Raw genomic sequence first — 17,063 nt, 5'->3', positions numbered from 1 at the left:
ACTGCATCATGTGACTGGCATTAGTCTCCCACGTCACATTGTTCTTTGCCTTTCTTGCATATCGTGTTCTTTAATCAGGTCATAAGCACAAAGGGTAATGGTTGTGTCTTAATACTTTTTTATTCATAGTTCCTTGAACATAATAATGGCTCAGTAGAAGTTTACTGATGATGACATGGTTATTTGTTCTAACAATGTGTTTCAATATCTTTTTTTTGCTGTTTTCCTTTTTAAGCCTTTTCACCACCAGTTCAGGCTTCCACAGAAAGTGGGCAAAGGCACAGCACGGAGATGAAATGCAATTTTTTTCTTTTTAAAAAAAATTTCATTTACTTATTTTGGGCTGTGCTGGATCTTTGTTGCTGCGTGAGGGTTTTCTCTAGTTGCAGCGAACAGGGACTACTCTAGTTGCAGAGAGTGCATGGGCTTCTCACTGCAGTGGTTTCTTTTCTGCAGAGCACGGGCTTCAAAAGTTGTTCACGAAGGCTCAGTAGTTGTGCACAGAGGCTTCGTTGCTCTGCAGCGTATGGGATCTTCCCAGACCAGGGATAGAACCCATGTCCACTGCATTGCCAGGCAGATTCTTGACCACTGAACCACCAGGGAAGTCTGAAACTGTGTATTTTCAATGGCCCCAGTTCCCAGTTCCCATGCTTTAAATGTCATGTGTAAATGGTGTAGCATCTCAGAATGTTAAGAAGAGATGCCTTTCGATAGAGATAATTAAGACTTGATTTGGTACGTGAGCATCTGTCTGCCTTGGAAAAAAGCAAAGTCTTTCTTGGACACAGAAAAGCAGGAATTAATTAAAATTTGTAACTGAGGGTTGTATGTTTACTTTTCTTTCCGGAGATGAGGACTGGAGAAGAAAATGACAGGGCCGACTCTGTAACAGTTCCTGAACACAAGCGTCTCACGGTGCCAACTCGACATGTGAAGCTGAGTCATCAGCCCAGGAGGAGGTGGGCTGCCCCAGGCTGTGTGGTCACTCGTGGGGCTGCAGCCAGCACTAGCTGAGTGGTTTTCTGTGCCCCGTGATTCTTGGTTAGCCCGTTGTGACTCCAGGAAAACAAGATCTAGATTCTGTGCTTCAGAAAGTAAACACCAGATTGAATCCAGAGCCGCCTCACTGAGCCAGGGAACGAAGCTGGCTTAGAGAGGTTCCTCTGTAATGGTGTGAGTCAGTAGCCAGTGGAAGGGCCTTTTATTAATCTTACGCTCCATGGCCAGTTAGGAAACTAAAATGTGCCCCCTGTTGCTTGCTTCCAATGTGAAATGTATGGTAGCTTAAGACGATAGCTTCTCGGGTGGCACAGGGGTAAAGAATCCGCTTGCTGATGCAGGAGACACAGAAGACGCAGATTCAATCCCTGGGTCAGAAGATCCCTTGGAGAAAGGAATGACAACCCGCTCCAGTATTCTTGCCTGGAAAATTCCATGGACAGAGAAGCCTGGCAGACTGCAGTCCACAGGGTCGCAAACAGTAGGACATGACTGAGCGTGCTCGCGCTAAGGTGACAGGCACACACTTATCAACTGAGAGCATCTTCAAACATTTGTAGTTTTTCTTATAAGTGGAGCTACAATTTGGATGATTTCATGGGTAGTAAGTTTCTGAAATGTGTGTGGCAGTTACTTGTATAACTGTTTTCTCAGCCTGGGGACAATCGAAAGGGCTTGGGTGTGGGAGCAGTTTCACAGGTCATGTACATATTACATGTTAAATAGTCTTTGATGGCAGATATGAACAGCTGAGATGACACGTGAGTGAAAATAAATGTTATCAGAGAGTGACTGAAATTATGAGGCTTTCTGCATTTGACTCACCATGCTCCCTTTGGACATGAAGCCTTTCCCTTTCAGAAAAGGGTCTGAGCACAATAGATGTTCCTATCACATCTCCCAAAAGGAAGAAAAGCAACTACCAGCAAAACAATCATTGCACCACCCTCCACGCCTGTCCTGGATCCACCTTCTGAGCAGCCCCATGGTTTCCCTGCACTCCTGGGATAAGCAGGGAAGGATAGGACCCAAGCCCCATGCTCCAGAGAGACCTTGCCAGGGCTCCTGACTGCTGGACATAAGACCTCTCCCCGTCCTGCCCTGGGATCCAGCCAGAGGGCCTTGCGGTCTGGACCACCCATCTTGTGGAATAAATAGCAGTGCCACACTCCTCAGGATCTCTGGGCAAAAGGCAGGTCTGACTGCCCGGGAAGGGCCCCAGCAGATGAAAATCATGTCCAGAGACCACTCTGCGAGGGGGTGACTGACCCTGGCTGCTAGGGCTCAGGCCTCCTGAGCCTGTGCAGACTGGCTCTTTGGCACCTCTAGAACAAAAGGTCTGCCTCTGACCCAGAGCAGGGCAGGTTCTCAGCCCTGGCTGTGCACTGGACTCTCCTGGGGAGCTTTACCAAAGCTCTGGGGGTGGGAGGCACCCCCAGAGATGGTGCTTGAATTGGTCTGGGGAGCTGCCTGGGCATCAGGAGTTTTGCAAACTCACTGTGGAATTCCAAAGAGCAGGGGAGGTGGAGGACCGCTGGGCTAGGTGTCAGGGCAGCGAGACTGCTAAACCTGGACCAGTGATGGGAGAAGCGTAGTGTGACAGACCCAGGAGTCAGGCTGTTGTTGTTTGGTTGTTCAGTCGTGTCCGACTCTTTTGCAGCCCCACGGACTGTAGCCCAATAGGCTCCTCTGTCCGCGGGATTTCCCAGGCAAGAATACTGGAATGGGTCGCATTCCCTTCTCCAGGGGATCTTCCTGATCCAGGAATGTAACCTGTGTCTCTTGCATTGGAAGACAGATTCTGTACCACTGAGCCACCAAGGGTTAGACTGAAAGTGAAAGTCGCTCAGTCTGTGTCTGACTCTGCGACCCCATGGCCTATACAGTCCATGGAATTCTCCAGGCCAGAATACTGGAGTGGGTAGCCTTTCCCTTCTCCAGGGGATCTTCCCAACTCAGGGGTCGAACTCAGGTCTCCCGTGTGGCAGGCGGATTCTTTACGAGCTGAGCCACCAGGGAAGCCCAGGGTTAGGCAGACCAGGGTCTAATTTCTGGCAGCACCACTCCCTGGCAGTGTGAGGCCAGCTGGGATGTGTTGAGAAACGCCTAACCAGTAGTTCTCCTGGGATTAAATGTGTAGCATTTGATTTCTGTGGTGTCAATACTCCTACCCTGGCCAACTTCAAGCTACCAACATGACATCAACCAAAGTTTAGTCACCGGTCTGAAAGTGGGTTCAGGCACACACCATGGGGCCTGAGCACACGGCTCCATCCTCTACTCCTCAGTTTTCCTCATCTATAAAATGGGGTCATGATGGGGGGTAGTGAGGATTAAATGGAACCCACATGAAAAGCATTTGGAGAACATCAGTGCCAGGAAAAGGGCACTTCTATTTCTATTAACGAAAGCTGGTGGGGCCTGATGTAGAATCCTTTAAGACAGAGCCTCAGCGTGGGTAAGGATTCACCTGTGCATGTCTGCAAGCAGACGTTGGCCCAGACCAAAGTTACCTTCCCACCAGGAGCCACCAGCAACAGGATGCGGGCTCTCACTCCTTGAATAAGGGCTTCTGCAGCTCTGCAGTTTGGCCACATAGCCCCTAGAGGGCAGTGTGGAGACCCAGAGGGATGGCAGAGGCTCTCCTTTTAAAGGGTGTTACTGCCAAAATCACTGCAGATGGTGACTGCAGCCATGAAATTAAAAGACGCTTACTCCTTGGAAGAAAAGCTATGACCAACTTAGACAACATATTAAAAAGCAGAGACATTACTTTGCCAACAAAGGTCCGTCTGGTCAAAGCTATGGTTTTTCCAATAGTCATGTATGAATGTGAGATTTGGACTATAAAGAAAGCTGAGTGCCAGAGAATTGATGCTTTTGAACTGTGGTGTTGGAGAAGACTCTTGAGAGTCCCTTGGACTACAAGGAGATCCAACCAGTCCATCCTAAAGGAGATCAGTCCTGGGTGTTCATTGGAAGGTCTGATGTTGAAGCTGAAACTCCAATACTTTGGCCACCTGATGTGGAGAGCTGACTCTTTTGAAAGGACCCTGATGCTCGGAAAGATTGAGGGCTGGAGGAGAAGGGGACGACAGAGGATGAGATGGTTGGATGGCATCACCAACTCAATGGACATGAGTTCGGGTAAACTCCGGGAGTTGGTGATGGACAGGGAGGCCCAACGTGCTGCGGTTCATGGGGTTGCAAAGAGTCGGACACGACTGAGCAACTGAACTGAACAGTGAGTAAAACATTAAAAACTTAGAAAAGAAAAACATTATGCTGAGGGAAGCCAGACACAAAGGACCATATATTACACGAGTCCATTTATAAGAAAGTCCAGTATAAAGAAATCTAGAGATGAGTGGTGGCTGAGAGCTGGGGGTGGGGGGAGAATGGCAGTTAGGAAGGTAATAGCTAAAAGGTACAGGGTTTCTTTTAGACCATGGTGATGACTGCACTCTAACCCTTGAATCATACATTCAATAATAAATATACCCTGACCCTTGAATTAATACATTTTAAATAACAGATGTTCAGAATAAGATATTTAGGAAGTTCAGAAGGCTTTCTAAAGGAAGGAAAAAAACTCCTTAAATATAATCTCTTTAAATATTTATTTTTATTTAGTTTAGTTATTGGCAGGGCTGGGTCTTAGTTACTGCACGCAGGATCTTCAATGTTAAATTGTAACGCGTGGGATCCAGCTCCTGACCAGGGATTGAACCCTGGACCCCTGCATTGGGAGCTCGGAGTCTTAGCCACTGGACCACCAGGGAAGGCCCCACCGTCACACTTACATCAACTGCAAGAAATAAAATTAAAGCCCCAGTTCTTCAGTTGCACCAGCCACAGCTCTCAAGTGCTCAGTAGCACACTGACCAGCTCAGATATAGGGCATTTCTGGCATCAGTGGAGGTTTGGCTAGACCTGTGGGTCTCAACTCGGGGTGATCCTGCTCCCCACCATAGGGAACATTTGGTGATGTGGAAGACCCCATGACTGGGGGGAGGATGTGACAGCAATTAATGGGTAGAACCCATGTATGCATGCACGTTCAGTCGTGTCTGACTCTGCGACCTCATGGATTATAAGGCTGCCAGGCTCCTCTGTCCATGGGATTTTCTAGGCAAGAATACTGGAGTAGGTTGCCATTTCCTACTCCAAGAAGTCACAGATGCAGCTAAGTATTCTCCATGCATAGGACAAGCCTGCCAGCAAAAAATGATCTCAAATATCAAGAGTACTGATTTTGAGAAGCCCTGTTCTGGACCCTGGGGGTGCAAGCTAGTGGGGCAGGCAGAGGAGGCAATGGAAAGAAGTAAAGGGATTTCTGTATCAATTCTGGTCCATCCATAGTAATAAATATACCATACTAATGTTAAGATGTTAATAACAGAGGAAGCTATAGGAAGACCTGAGATAGCTGGCTATACTGTACTAACTTGCTCAAGTTTTCTGTAAATCTTTAACTGTTCTAAGAAATAAAGTCTAGTGATAATAAGAAAAAAAAAGTAAAGTCATTTTATGTAATACTAAAATAATAAAAACTTTAAAAGAGATGCAAGGATAAAATTCTGGTCTATCCATACAGCGGAATATTATTCAGCCTGAAAAAAAGGAGGAAATTCTGACACTTGCTGCAACATGGGTGACCCTTGAGGACATTATGCTCAGTGAAATAAGCCCATCACCAAAGGACAAATAGTGCTAGATTCCACTTTTATGATGTCCCTGGAGGAGTCAGATTTCACAGGGACAGAAAGCAGAACACCGGCTGCCAGGGGCTGTGGGAAGGGGAGTTTAATGTGCACAGAGTTTGTTTGGGAAAATGAAAGCATTCTGAAGACGGATGGTGGTGATGCTTGCGCAACAATGTGACTGTGCTTTATGCTGCTGAGCTAAAATCAGCTAAAATGGTAAACTTTATGCTAGGTATATTTTATGACAATAAATGAAAGAGGGATATGACGAACAAAGGAATGGGTGAGTAGCACACACAGTAATGTTAAGAGATTTAAAACAAGGTTTTGGGACTTCTCTGGCAGTTCAGTGACTAAGGCTCTGAGCTCCCAATGCAGGGGGGGCCTGGGTTCAATCCCTGGTCAGGGCACTAGCTCCCACATGCCGCAGTGAGGAGTCCTTATGCCACAACTGAAGATCTCATGTGCTGCAACGAAGATCCAAGATCCTGCATGGTCGCAACTGAGACCTGGCACAGCCAGATAAATAAAAAACTACCTAAAAAAATAATAAAACCAGCTTTCAACTCTGCTTTCCGCTTTCTGCCCAGCCTTGAGCACTTCCAGCCTCTCACCTCTCTGTGTCCACCTGGCCTCAGATTTCCTATGAATACTGGTTTACTCTATTCTTTCTTGTAAGTCACATTGGTTCCACTATTCTAACAAGGAAAATGTGGAGGACGGTTGAAAATTTATCAGTCCTCTGATGGGAAAAAGCAGGGAATCCTCAAGACTTCTGAGTAGCACTGTGTGCATCATGCATGTCGTCAAGGCTCTGGTTCACCTCCAGCCGCCCCACCTCCACTCCCCTGGACACCCTTGAAGAGCATCCCATGCCCATATCTGTGTACACACCTGCAATGAGATACTCCTTCTTTCCTCCAATGTCCAGCGAGACCCCACACACCGCAGAGGAGGGGGCTGTGTAGATAAACTCTATGTCCTTGTCAGGTCCCTTGAACATCTGGAAAAAGGAGGATGAGGAACGTAAGTGAACGTGGGCGGCACCGCCAGGAATCCGGATGCCTCCCTGAACACGTGCCCCAACCTGCACCCGGGGTACTGCCAGCACGGAAAAGGGATGGGGACGCACCGGTCAGACAGGCTGGAAGATGACAATTCCTAACGCATAGAGTTCTTCGGAATCACTGTGATTCACTGCCTAGGGTGGCAGCGTCACCAGGCTGGGGATGACCTGGTCACCCAGAAGGACCTGCCTCAGACACACCTGCCTTCCCAACAGCGAGTGAGGTCATCACAGAATCTCCAGGGAGGGGCTTGGATACCTCCAGGTGATTCTGACCCACCACAGAGGACAGCCACTTTCGTCTCTCTCCAGGAATTCTGATCAAGTACTGGCTACTTGATGCCAGAGCAGAGAGGCACCTCTTAATTAGGATGTAACCCCCTGGGCAAGGGGAGTTCAACTTGAGATTCCCCTAGAGCCCCTTGGGAACAGACTTGCTGCTCAGGAGAAGCGGTGCACTGTTTCAGCGTCTGGGCAGGAAGTGAGAAAGCCCCAGCCAGGGCGTTCCTTCTGCCCCACCAGGGACAGTGACAGGCGGGGACATGAGCATGGGCTGAGAACTGCCCTCCACTCCGGTTTTGGGGGTGCAGCTCGCTGGCAGCCAGGCGAGAGGGGGTGGAGGTAATGGAAAGGGGCGGGCACACGCGCGCCAGGACCAACACAATACAGGCGGCCAAACAGCACCATGGAACACACACAACCGAGGCTCCACGATCCACACGAACCTCATCAGGACTCTCGCTGTGGCTAAACCCAGGGTAACAGCACTGGTTGGTTTTGGGGGAGGAGAGCTTCAAGAAGCAAACCCAAATGGAACAGGGTCATCCCAATGTCACGATGAACCAACTTTGCAAGAGCTATACCCCAACCCATGCCAAGAAAGGTCACGAATGACGTCTGTCACCAAAGGGCTTCGGTGCTTCCTTGGTGTCAACACCTCCCTTTTCATAACCCCACAGTGGGTCATTAGAGCAGAGATACTGTCTTAACTGCTTCATAAATAGAGACGCTGGCACTGAAAGACCGGGGCACCCCTTTAAATGACACAGACTTAATGATTAAGCATTTTGGTGACCTTCTGGTAACATGTATATTCTATTTTTGCAACAATATGGACAGCCACAATGACTAACCAGGTCACAAAGCTGTCTCTCCAGCTAGAGCCTGGAATCTTCTTCCCTCTTACAGACCAAGTTTTGTTGTTGTTCAGTTGCTAAGTCGTGTCCGACTCTTTGCGACCCCATGGACTACAGCACGCCAGGCTCCCCTGTCCTTCACTATCTCCCCTAGTTTGCTCAAATTCACGTCCATTAAGTTGGTGATGCCGTCTAACCATCTTGTCCTCTGCCACCCATTTCTCCTTTCGCCTTCAATCTTTCCAGCATCATGGTCTTTTCCAAGTGAGTTACAATCAACAACAATAACCTTCCATTAGCACTGGTCCTGTCCTCCCACCCTCCCCTGTGTCTTCCTTCCTTCCCTCCCAAATACGGGCTCCTTGCCATATGACCTTGAACAATACCCACATTCTGAAAAACTGACAAATACCAGCCACCTTCCCCTGGGTCTATAGCCCCCAACACCTCCAGTCCTACCCCGCCTGGCAAGGCGTCTTCTCCATCATCAGCTGGGCTGCCAAGTCCGTGTCTTCCCTAACTCCCCTCTCTTAGGTAATGTCCCAGCACACCTCTCCATAGGAGCCGTCCTCTCTCCAAATCCTCACTCCTCTTGAAGGTAAAGCTAACCAGGTGAGACTGGAGCCCACTCGCACTTTGGGGGAGTTAGGTCATCTGCCCCATTAGTTGTGGGCTCCCAGAAACAATGGCCAAGTTCCCACTGCCTTTGAACCCACCCACCATGGAAGAGGCGGACAGGCACTCATGGAAAGTTCCACAGAAGCTGTGAAGCTGGTACCTTAATGCTGAAGCTCTGCCACTGACTTACATCCATCAGAATGAAGACAACGCATTTCTGAAAGAACTGAGCCGAGGGGAACATGCCACATGCACACAATTTCTCTGGCATTTACAGATTAAGGAAAATCAGATCTACCTGCAGTTTGATGCCCCTGCTCCTCACTGTCCGCCCCCAGCCCCTGGCGTGGTCGGACTAGTTCTAGGGGCCTAGAGGTGCAATGAGACGGCGGGACACCCTGCCATGCTCCCAAACCTCCCGAAGCTCTGCCGGACATAGCAACCCCAGGACGGTCACTGGTACCTTTATCTGCTTGATCTCATACTGAATCCGCTTGATGGGGTTGCCGTAGATGTCGTTGCCAGAGTCCACCTCCTTCTTACTGACCGCTTTGGCCCTGATCACTGCAAAACAAAGACGCAAAGGTGAGCAGAGTCCCCCGCAAGACCGTCCTGGCTCCGAGGTTGGGGCAGGGGAGAGGTGGCAGCAGGGAGGCAGGAGGCGAGGGGCCAGGTAATCCCAGCCTGGGCACTGCCCTGGACTCCACCCAGAGGGGGCAGACCAGGAATGAAGCCAGAGTCCCCTGCTGACAAGACCCTGGAGCAGCTCTTGTCCCTCAAGACCTGGGGGTTGCTGAGGCCATCACTGATTTGAACAAGGATCACTGTGGATCTCATTCTTTGGGACTCTGGGGCTTTTTTCCCTTTCTCTCCAATGGGTATGTGTCGGTGGCTAGGAAAGCAGATAAGCACACTGACCGGCCTCCCATCCTGATCACGCAGTTAAGGGTGGTGAGAGTCCTACCCTGCCCTCCTCCTCCCATAGCCTTCGGTCAATCAGGCTTTTTCAGGCTGAAGGTGGAGGGGGAGTTACCTTCCTGCAAGAGTCCGATCGTATTTAGGTTGGGGGTCTGACATCAAAAAAGCCTATCCTGCCAGCCTCTGAATCCGTCCTCTACATGTCCCTGAGAAAAGTCCTGGGGCTGCTTTTTGTAATAACACATTCTACCAGAGGCAACGGCAGAGGAAGGTCAAACATTTTAACCCAAAGGGGCGTGGAACGGGAGGAGGAGACATTTGAGAGCATCCGTGGCAGACAAAAGGGACAGATGCCGAGGGAAAAGGCCAAGACACAAAGAAGGATGGTCCTGGACCTTGACACGAGATGGAGGAGAGGGGAAGAGGTCAGGCTGGGAAGGTTCTGGAATGTTCCCTGAGGTCTGAGCCTGCGCGTGGGGCCTGCAACCCAGGGCTTCCTACTAGCAATTAAGCCGGGACCCTGCTCTGCCCCGTAACCTGATGGGCAGGGGTCAGCAGCTCATGCTGTCACTTGGGTAGAGCCCTCCCTCCCTTTTTTCATTTTGAGGCTCATCAGCTGGTGGCACAGGCTGTCCTAATGGCTTTAAAAGCTTTGTCCTTCAAGATTCGGCTGTTCAGGGTCCCTGTGGACAAGCGTCACGTGAGCATGGGTGTGAGCAAAATAGAGAAACAAGGCGCAGACAGGGCCTGGCTTGGAGGAGCTTCCCACCCTCCACCCCAGTGAGCGGCTGGAATCTCAGAGCCCCTGGCCAGGGCTGTCTTTTCCTGCAGAGCAGGGAGGTCCAGGACACGGACCCCCATCTGTGCCCACCCCCCTGGATCCCCCAAATGCTCCCTGGACCCCAGCCTGGCACCAGAGCCCCACGCCACAGCTCCAGTGCCCCGCCCCGACCCAAAGCCATCCTTATTTTTCCTTCTGTTGGCGCTGAGTCATGACTGGCTGAGGCCACAGGTTCCTGTTTCCCAGGCTGAGCCAGGCCCCAACCTACAAAGCCACATCCAGGAAATGCCAAGCGGTGGGCCACGCCAGAACAAAAGGCCGTGCCCTTGTAGCAGGTCATCCTGATCTCAGTGTTCCTTCCCACCCCTCCACCCATCTTCCCACCCCAGCACGTGTTACCTTTTCACAGTCACACCCCATCCAGCTCAACATCTTCCTTGGCTGCCCACTACTGTCCTCTAAAACAGAAGACTCCTTGCAACCTGGTACCAGCCAGTGACTATTTCAGCTGCCTTGGTGGTCACCCACTCTTGTTTGTCCTGACAGTCCATAATACTTCCTGAATTTGAACCTGCCCAGGTGTCCAAATTTTCAGCCCTGAATGCCATCTCCTCTCTGCCTGGAGAACTTCTATTCATCCTTCAAGACCCAGCTGAAATAGCCCTTGTCCATCTTCTCTCTGGGAAATCCTGTCCTCTCCTGGCACTTGATATATTCCACACCTCTCATCCATTTTGCTATAAACACCTGTAGCCTTGTTTACTCAGAGCCCAGGGAGCTTCTTACAGGCAGAAGCTACATTCGAACCACAGAACAGTTAGCACTATTTGCTGAGCTGAACCTGAGATACCTGGATGGCAACACAGGTGAGTTTTGTCTCAGTCCCTCTTACCACCTGCCTAGTCTATACCTTATTGCAACACTGCCCAAAAGTTTTTATGCGAATCAGTAAACATTAGATCAGTCTATCCTAAGTTTGCTCTTCCGCAGTATCGTCCTCAGCGCATGCTATCAAACGAACCAGGACCATCCGAAGGAGATCACGGGTCTAGAAGAAGCAATGCTGCCAAACTATTATGGTATACCCAATCCTGCATGCTTTTTGAAACTTTTTGGTACTGCTTTTCAGAGGTCCAGCACTCTGCACAACGCTTACTGCATTATAGGTGTTCAATAAACACTCTGCTGACCATCAGAAAACAAGTAAAAAGTCAAAACTACCATGAGGTAGCACCACTCACCAGTCAGAACAGCCATCGCTAAAAAGTCTACAAATAACAAATGCTGAAGACGGTGTGGAGAAGAGGGAACCCTCTACACTGCTGGTGGGAATGCAAGCTGGGGCAGCCACTATGGAAAACAGGATGGAGTTCCTCAAAGAACTAAAACTAGAGTTGCCCTATAATCAAGCCATTTTATTCCTGGGCATATATCTGGATAAAACTATAATTCAAAAAGATACATAGACTCCCCCTCGTGTTCAAAGCAGCACTATTTACAGTAGCCAAGAGACAGAAACAGCCCAAACGTCCACTGACAGAGGAATGGATGGAGAAGATGTGAAATGTTACTCAACCATAAAAAAGAACAAAATAATATCATCTGCAGCAACATGGACAGACCTAGACATTGTCACACTAAGTGAGGCAAGTCAGAAAAAGATCAATGCCATGTGATATCACTAACATGTGGAATCCAAAAAAACAAAAATGAACAATATCTGTGAAATATAAACAGCCTCACAGACAGAGCAGAGCTCTGGCTGTCCAGGGGGAGGGGTGTGGGGGGAGGGAGGAACTGGGAGTTTGAAATTAGCAGATGTAAACTATTATATGTAGGATAGATAAACAGCAAAGTCCTACTATACAGCACAGGGAACTATAATCAATATTTGGTGATAAATCATAATGAAAAAAAGAAGATGAGAAAGAATGTATATAATATAACCGAATCACTCTGCGGTACAGCAGAAATTAACAGCACTTAAATCAACGACACTGAAACCATTTTTTTTAAAGGAAAATAATCAAAAACTACTCCCAAAGAGCCAAGAGACCCCATTCAATTCCACACAGTAAGGTGCATGCATTTTTCTCTCGTAAAAGCTCCTAAAGCTCCCCGGCAGTCTGGGTCCTTATTTGAAAGTGGGCAGCACCAGGACTCCATCCTGCTGTAGCCCCTCCCTGCGACACAGCCTCAGGGAAGCTCCCTGACCTTGCTGGGACTCAGTTACTCATTTCTGAAACAGAGAGATACCACCACCGCCAGTACGGGCGCACCCTCAGGGAGATGGAGGGGATGAAGAGCTGGGCCTAAGAGATGCCTGGCACACAGGATGCGTGCGCAGCTCAGCGCAGAGCGTACACAGCACCGCGGAGAATGGCACCGATTCCCTCTCCCCAGGGCGACCAGGACTTAGAAGAAATGCACCAGACTCACTGCTCAGGCCCAGGGACCCCACCCTGGGCATCATGGACGCCAGTTCTGGGGCTGCTAACAGCTTCCTGGAGGACCTGCTTTGGGGCTACAGACCACACACTTACCTTCAAAAACTGTCAGAAAAGAAGAGAGTTAAGCCTAGAACATTCACTGGCCCTTGAGCTGCAAGTTGCCTGCAGGGAGGTCGGGGGTGGGGTGGGGAGGATCTCTGATGGGGCTTGTCACCGCCCAGGAACAGGAGTTCAGATTCTTCAGGGTTTGCGAACTGAGTCTCAATGTTTTTTTACAGCATGCAACAGAAAGAGAAGGAAAGAAAGTGAGAAGGAAGAGAGAAAAGAGAGCTCAGTTCTATGGAGAACCTTCCCCAAAGCATCAACACCCTCCAGCCTCGAAGGAGAGGGGCTGGGCACACTCCTGTCCATTTGGGCTCAGCACCCTCTGCACGGGGTGGGGGTGGGGGGACACATGTAAGTGTTGGCAAAGGAATCGATCACAGCCAGAGGATCCCATGGGCAAGCTACAGATAGCAGACCCAAAGGGAAACATGTCTAGGCCCCATGAGAAAGGGAGGGCAAGATGGCACCTCGGTGGAACCCAGCCAGCTCAGCCACAGACATCCCGACCCTCAGCTTTCTGCCCCAGCAACAAGCCAGAGTGGGGACTGTCTTCCCTGCCAAGCTCAGAGTTGGGCTATCTTTTAAGTACAAACCCGGAGAGAAGGGGCCCGATTCTGTTGCCCAAAGGGAAAAAGGCGCAAGGTATGGGAAAGTCTTCAGTAACAGAGCTTGCCTTCAAGGAGATACAATCCAGGCAAGAAGGATGGATGATGGACTGGAAAACAGAGGAGCACATTGTTTCCACCTGCCAATGGCAGATAGAGGAGGAGGAGGAGGCAGGGAGAACGTTCCAGAAACACGTTTCCTGCACCCAGCACGATGGCCATCACCCTGAACTCTAGACTGAAGTCACTCCAAGTGAGGGACGGGCCTCTCTGACACCCAGGCCATTTAAAGGACAGGGATGGGGAGTAGCGAAGAGACCTGGAGAATCTGGGAAGAAATAAAAATCGAGGCATGGACTCATGTTTACCAAACACCTGCTGCATGCTGAGCCCGGTGTCTGGCCCTGGGGCTGGGGATCAGGCTATCTCCTGTCCACCCCCACGAGCAGACAGCTCTGCTCCACCACCCCACCCTTCAAGAACCAAAGGCAGTGGCAGGAGGGAGGGTCTTTACAAAGATCCCTGTTCTGACTGCTTTGCACCCCAAAATGATGGCCTCTCCCCGGGCTGCTCAGATTTCTGTTTCTTTCCCTTCGGCCGTGAACACAACATCTGGGTTTGAGATCAAGGGTGATTCGCTGGCTGATGAATTCACTGCCAGATGTTGGCTACTGGAATGCACAACCGTGGACTTAATTCAAAGCACACGCGACCGCAGAGCCCCCACCCCCACCCTTGGGCTGTGGACAGCACACGACGTCACTTCCCCCACTAGGAGCCTGCAAAAACAATCCTTAGTCGGCCCAGCCAGATTTGGGATGGAAAAGAACGGAGTGGATGGAAAGTCAAGGCTGCGGACGACGATCCAAGGAACACAGGCGACGTTCAGACTCTGAGAGATGACGACAGCCCAGGCAAAACCAACGGAGGCCAGACTGTGCTACTGCCCTGGGTGGGGAGGCGGGGAGGGGACGGGCAGGAAATCTTGGGTGTCCCCAGCACATGGTGTGGCCTGGAAGGACAGCACACTTGATCAGCCCGTGTTGATTCAAGTCTCTCCCATACCCCACTGACATGTGAGTCCTCCCATGCCTGCGGACCTTATTGGGGAAACGATGGAGGCTAAGAACAAGCCAAGGACATCATCTGTGGGGAAACCAGACCCCCCAAGGAGAACTGCCTTTCCAAAGTTCATTTATCTCACACTGAAATAAACTGAATTGTCTTGTCTTGCCATGGGCCCAAATGCTCTCTGGAGGAACCCCATATGCCAAGTATATATCCTATAGGACCTTTCCCAATGGGGCCACTCTGTCAACATGGGCTCCGACCCAAGAGCACGGTAAACCCATGGATGTTAGGACTTTGACTTGTAGATGTTCATGACCTTGTCCCAACAGACTCAACATTCCTGAATCCCAAGCGCCCAGTGCCAACCCCGGTACAGCTTCCGGCTTAAGAAAAAAATCACGGGTCTGCCTGGAAGAGGTGTGGGCATCTCCAGGATTCCAAAAAACATCCATCTAAATACAAGGTCAAAATCCACCCTGAACCATCTGAACCTTACGTGTTTACTGACTCAAGCTGGCAAGGGTGGCTCGGCATCCACAGAAGCCACCGTCCCCTCCCAGCCCAGTGCACCTCCTGCAGCCTCTGCTTGGACCTGGAAGGGGTGCCCAGGGAGATGGCATTAACCAGGACCCCATTGCCCTGCTCTTCAGTCTCGCTCACAGTCACATGGAAAATGCCCAGTGGTCCCCCTGGTGAGGGACACACGGCCTGAGAGTCATCTACTGCAGGGGAGGGGTCAGCGGACTTTGGCCAGCACATCAACCAAAGACCCTTACTGGCCCCAGTCAAGAGTGGGTGGGGGGGCCGCTCTGCTGCCGTGCCTGGAATGGGAGCCCTGGTTTGAGAGCAGGAGGGTCACCTGGTCCATCTGCTTGTCTCTGGGAAGAATTACACACCAACCGTTTCAGAACAGTTCAGATAGAAACAATTTTGTTCCAGACAGGACCTTGTTGAGTTGCTAAGTCACGTCTGACTCTTTGCGACCCGGTGAACTACAGCACACCAGGCTTCCCTGTCCTTCACGACCTCCCTGAGTTTGCTCAGACTCATGTCCGTTGAGTCTCGATGCCATTCAACCATCTCATCCTCTGTTGCCCCCTCTTCCTCCTGCCCTCAATCCTTCCCATCATCAGGGTCTTTTCCAATGAGTCAACTCTTAGCATCAGGTGGCCAAAGTACTGAAGCTTCAGCTTCAGCATCAGTCCTTCCTAGCCTCCACTTATTTCAGGCCGGGCTCCAGACCCCCACTCTCCGGGTGTGCTCTGCTCTGCTGGGGTACTTGGGTGGGGGGCTGGAGGGTTCCATACTTTTGTCTACACTCACTGGAGAATGGGCACCTCAAGTGTAAACATCTACACCCTCAAATCACAGAGCCACCGAAGTCTTGCTTACTCCCTGCAGCAACATCCCGGGGCTGCCACCTGGGCTGAGGGTCTCGTCCCTTTTGGGTGAACACAATTGACACTGTAGGCTGGCCGACCTGGCTGAGGCCCCTCAACCTTTGATTGACGAACGTGTCCCAAATCTGGGGGGGTGTGAAACGGGGGCACCTCCATCCCAGCTGTCACTAAACTTTGAGGCTAGAGTCAGGAGAGTGAGGGGCACCCCACTTCCTGCATCTACCACCCCAGACACACAGTCGGCTGCTCTGCCCTCTGAAAGCTGTAATGGAATGATTATATTTTTTCAGAGCCGTGGTCTGGTATTACTGAAGGATTCCTAACTGCTTGCATGTAACTAAATCATCTCAGGGGGCCATGGGGTGTGTGGTAAAGACACTGGGAGCCTTGGCAATGGGGCTGCATCTGCTTGTTTGGTGGGGACGGGGGAGGCAAACTTCACTGTCTGGAGTGGCGGGGGTGGGGGTGGATGGTGACTGAGAGACAGGGTCGTCCTGCTCACGGACTGCAGACCGCGCAGATGCCCCATGTTTCGGGGCCACGCCCCTCCCTACAGAACAGCACATGAAAACGGGGTGTGGCTGCGGGTCCTGGGAGATGTCACAGGAATGCATGACGTCAGCGCTGGCCTGATGCCTGGAAGGCCCTGGGAGCATCCAGCCCCACCTCCCCTCCGGCCTCACTGTGCACCCAGCCCTCACCTTCCCAGCGGCCCCTCTGGTGGACACGGCCCTGGGGGCTCTCCCTGGGCACTCAGCTTTGCCTTCCCTGGTTTCAAGGCCAGGCCCCTTTCAGTCGGGCTGGAGGAGACCTCCAAGTTCGTTGCTTTCAGGGAAATGAAGTAATTAGAAACAGTCCTGGGATGCTGCAGGCAACGGAGGATTTCGTCTGTCCCTGCAGCAGCTGTGAGAGACCGGACCCTCCCCCCGCCACCAGGTCCCCCAAAGCTTCCCAGACCTCCCCAACCCCAGGAGCCAACAGATGTCCAGGGCAGGGCTGGGCTGTCCAGGGTGAGGTCAAGACTTGGCCAGCATGACTCGGGCCAAGGTCAAAAACGCCCAGAATGATAACTGCTCAGCGCAGATGTGTTTATCCGGGAATCGAGGGTGGGGCAGGGAGGGTGCAGACAGAAAACAGGAAATAGCAGCACAGCCCCAGCCCGGGTCCACGCTGCTCGTGAGCCTGCTACCTGAGGATCTGCCAGG

General features: G+C 51.0%; 1 protein-coding gene across 2 annotated transcripts in view; it reads right to left on the bottom strand.

The window, feature by feature from the left end:
* TIMP2 (TIMP metallopeptidase inhibitor 2) overlaps nucleotides 1–17,063 on the bottom strand; it is a 50,346-nt gene that overhangs the window by 3,929 nt on the left and 29,354 nt on the right. For both annotated transcript variants that reach the window (XM_020896591.2, XM_020896592.2), the window contains exons 2-3: nucleotides 8,992–9,092; nucleotides 6,603–6,711 (exon numbers count right to left, since the gene is read on the bottom strand). In XM_020896591.2, coding sequence (XP_020752250.1) covers nucleotides 6,603–6,711; nucleotides 8,992–9,092 — 210 coding nt within the window. The remainder of the gene's footprint in view (nucleotides 1–6,602; nucleotides 6,712–8,991; nucleotides 9,093–17,063) is intronic.

Source organism: Odocoileus virginianus, chromosome 17 (assembly GCF_023699985.2).
Source record: "Odocoileus virginianus isolate 20LAN1187 ecotype Illinois chromosome 17, Ovbor_1.2, whole genome shotgun sequence".
NCBI classification, from domain to species: Eukaryota; Metazoa; Chordata; class Mammalia; order Artiodactyla; family Cervidae; genus Odocoileus; species Odocoileus virginianus.
Note: the sequence above shows the minus strand (reverse complement) of the source record. Positions and strands in the feature narration are given on the sequence as shown.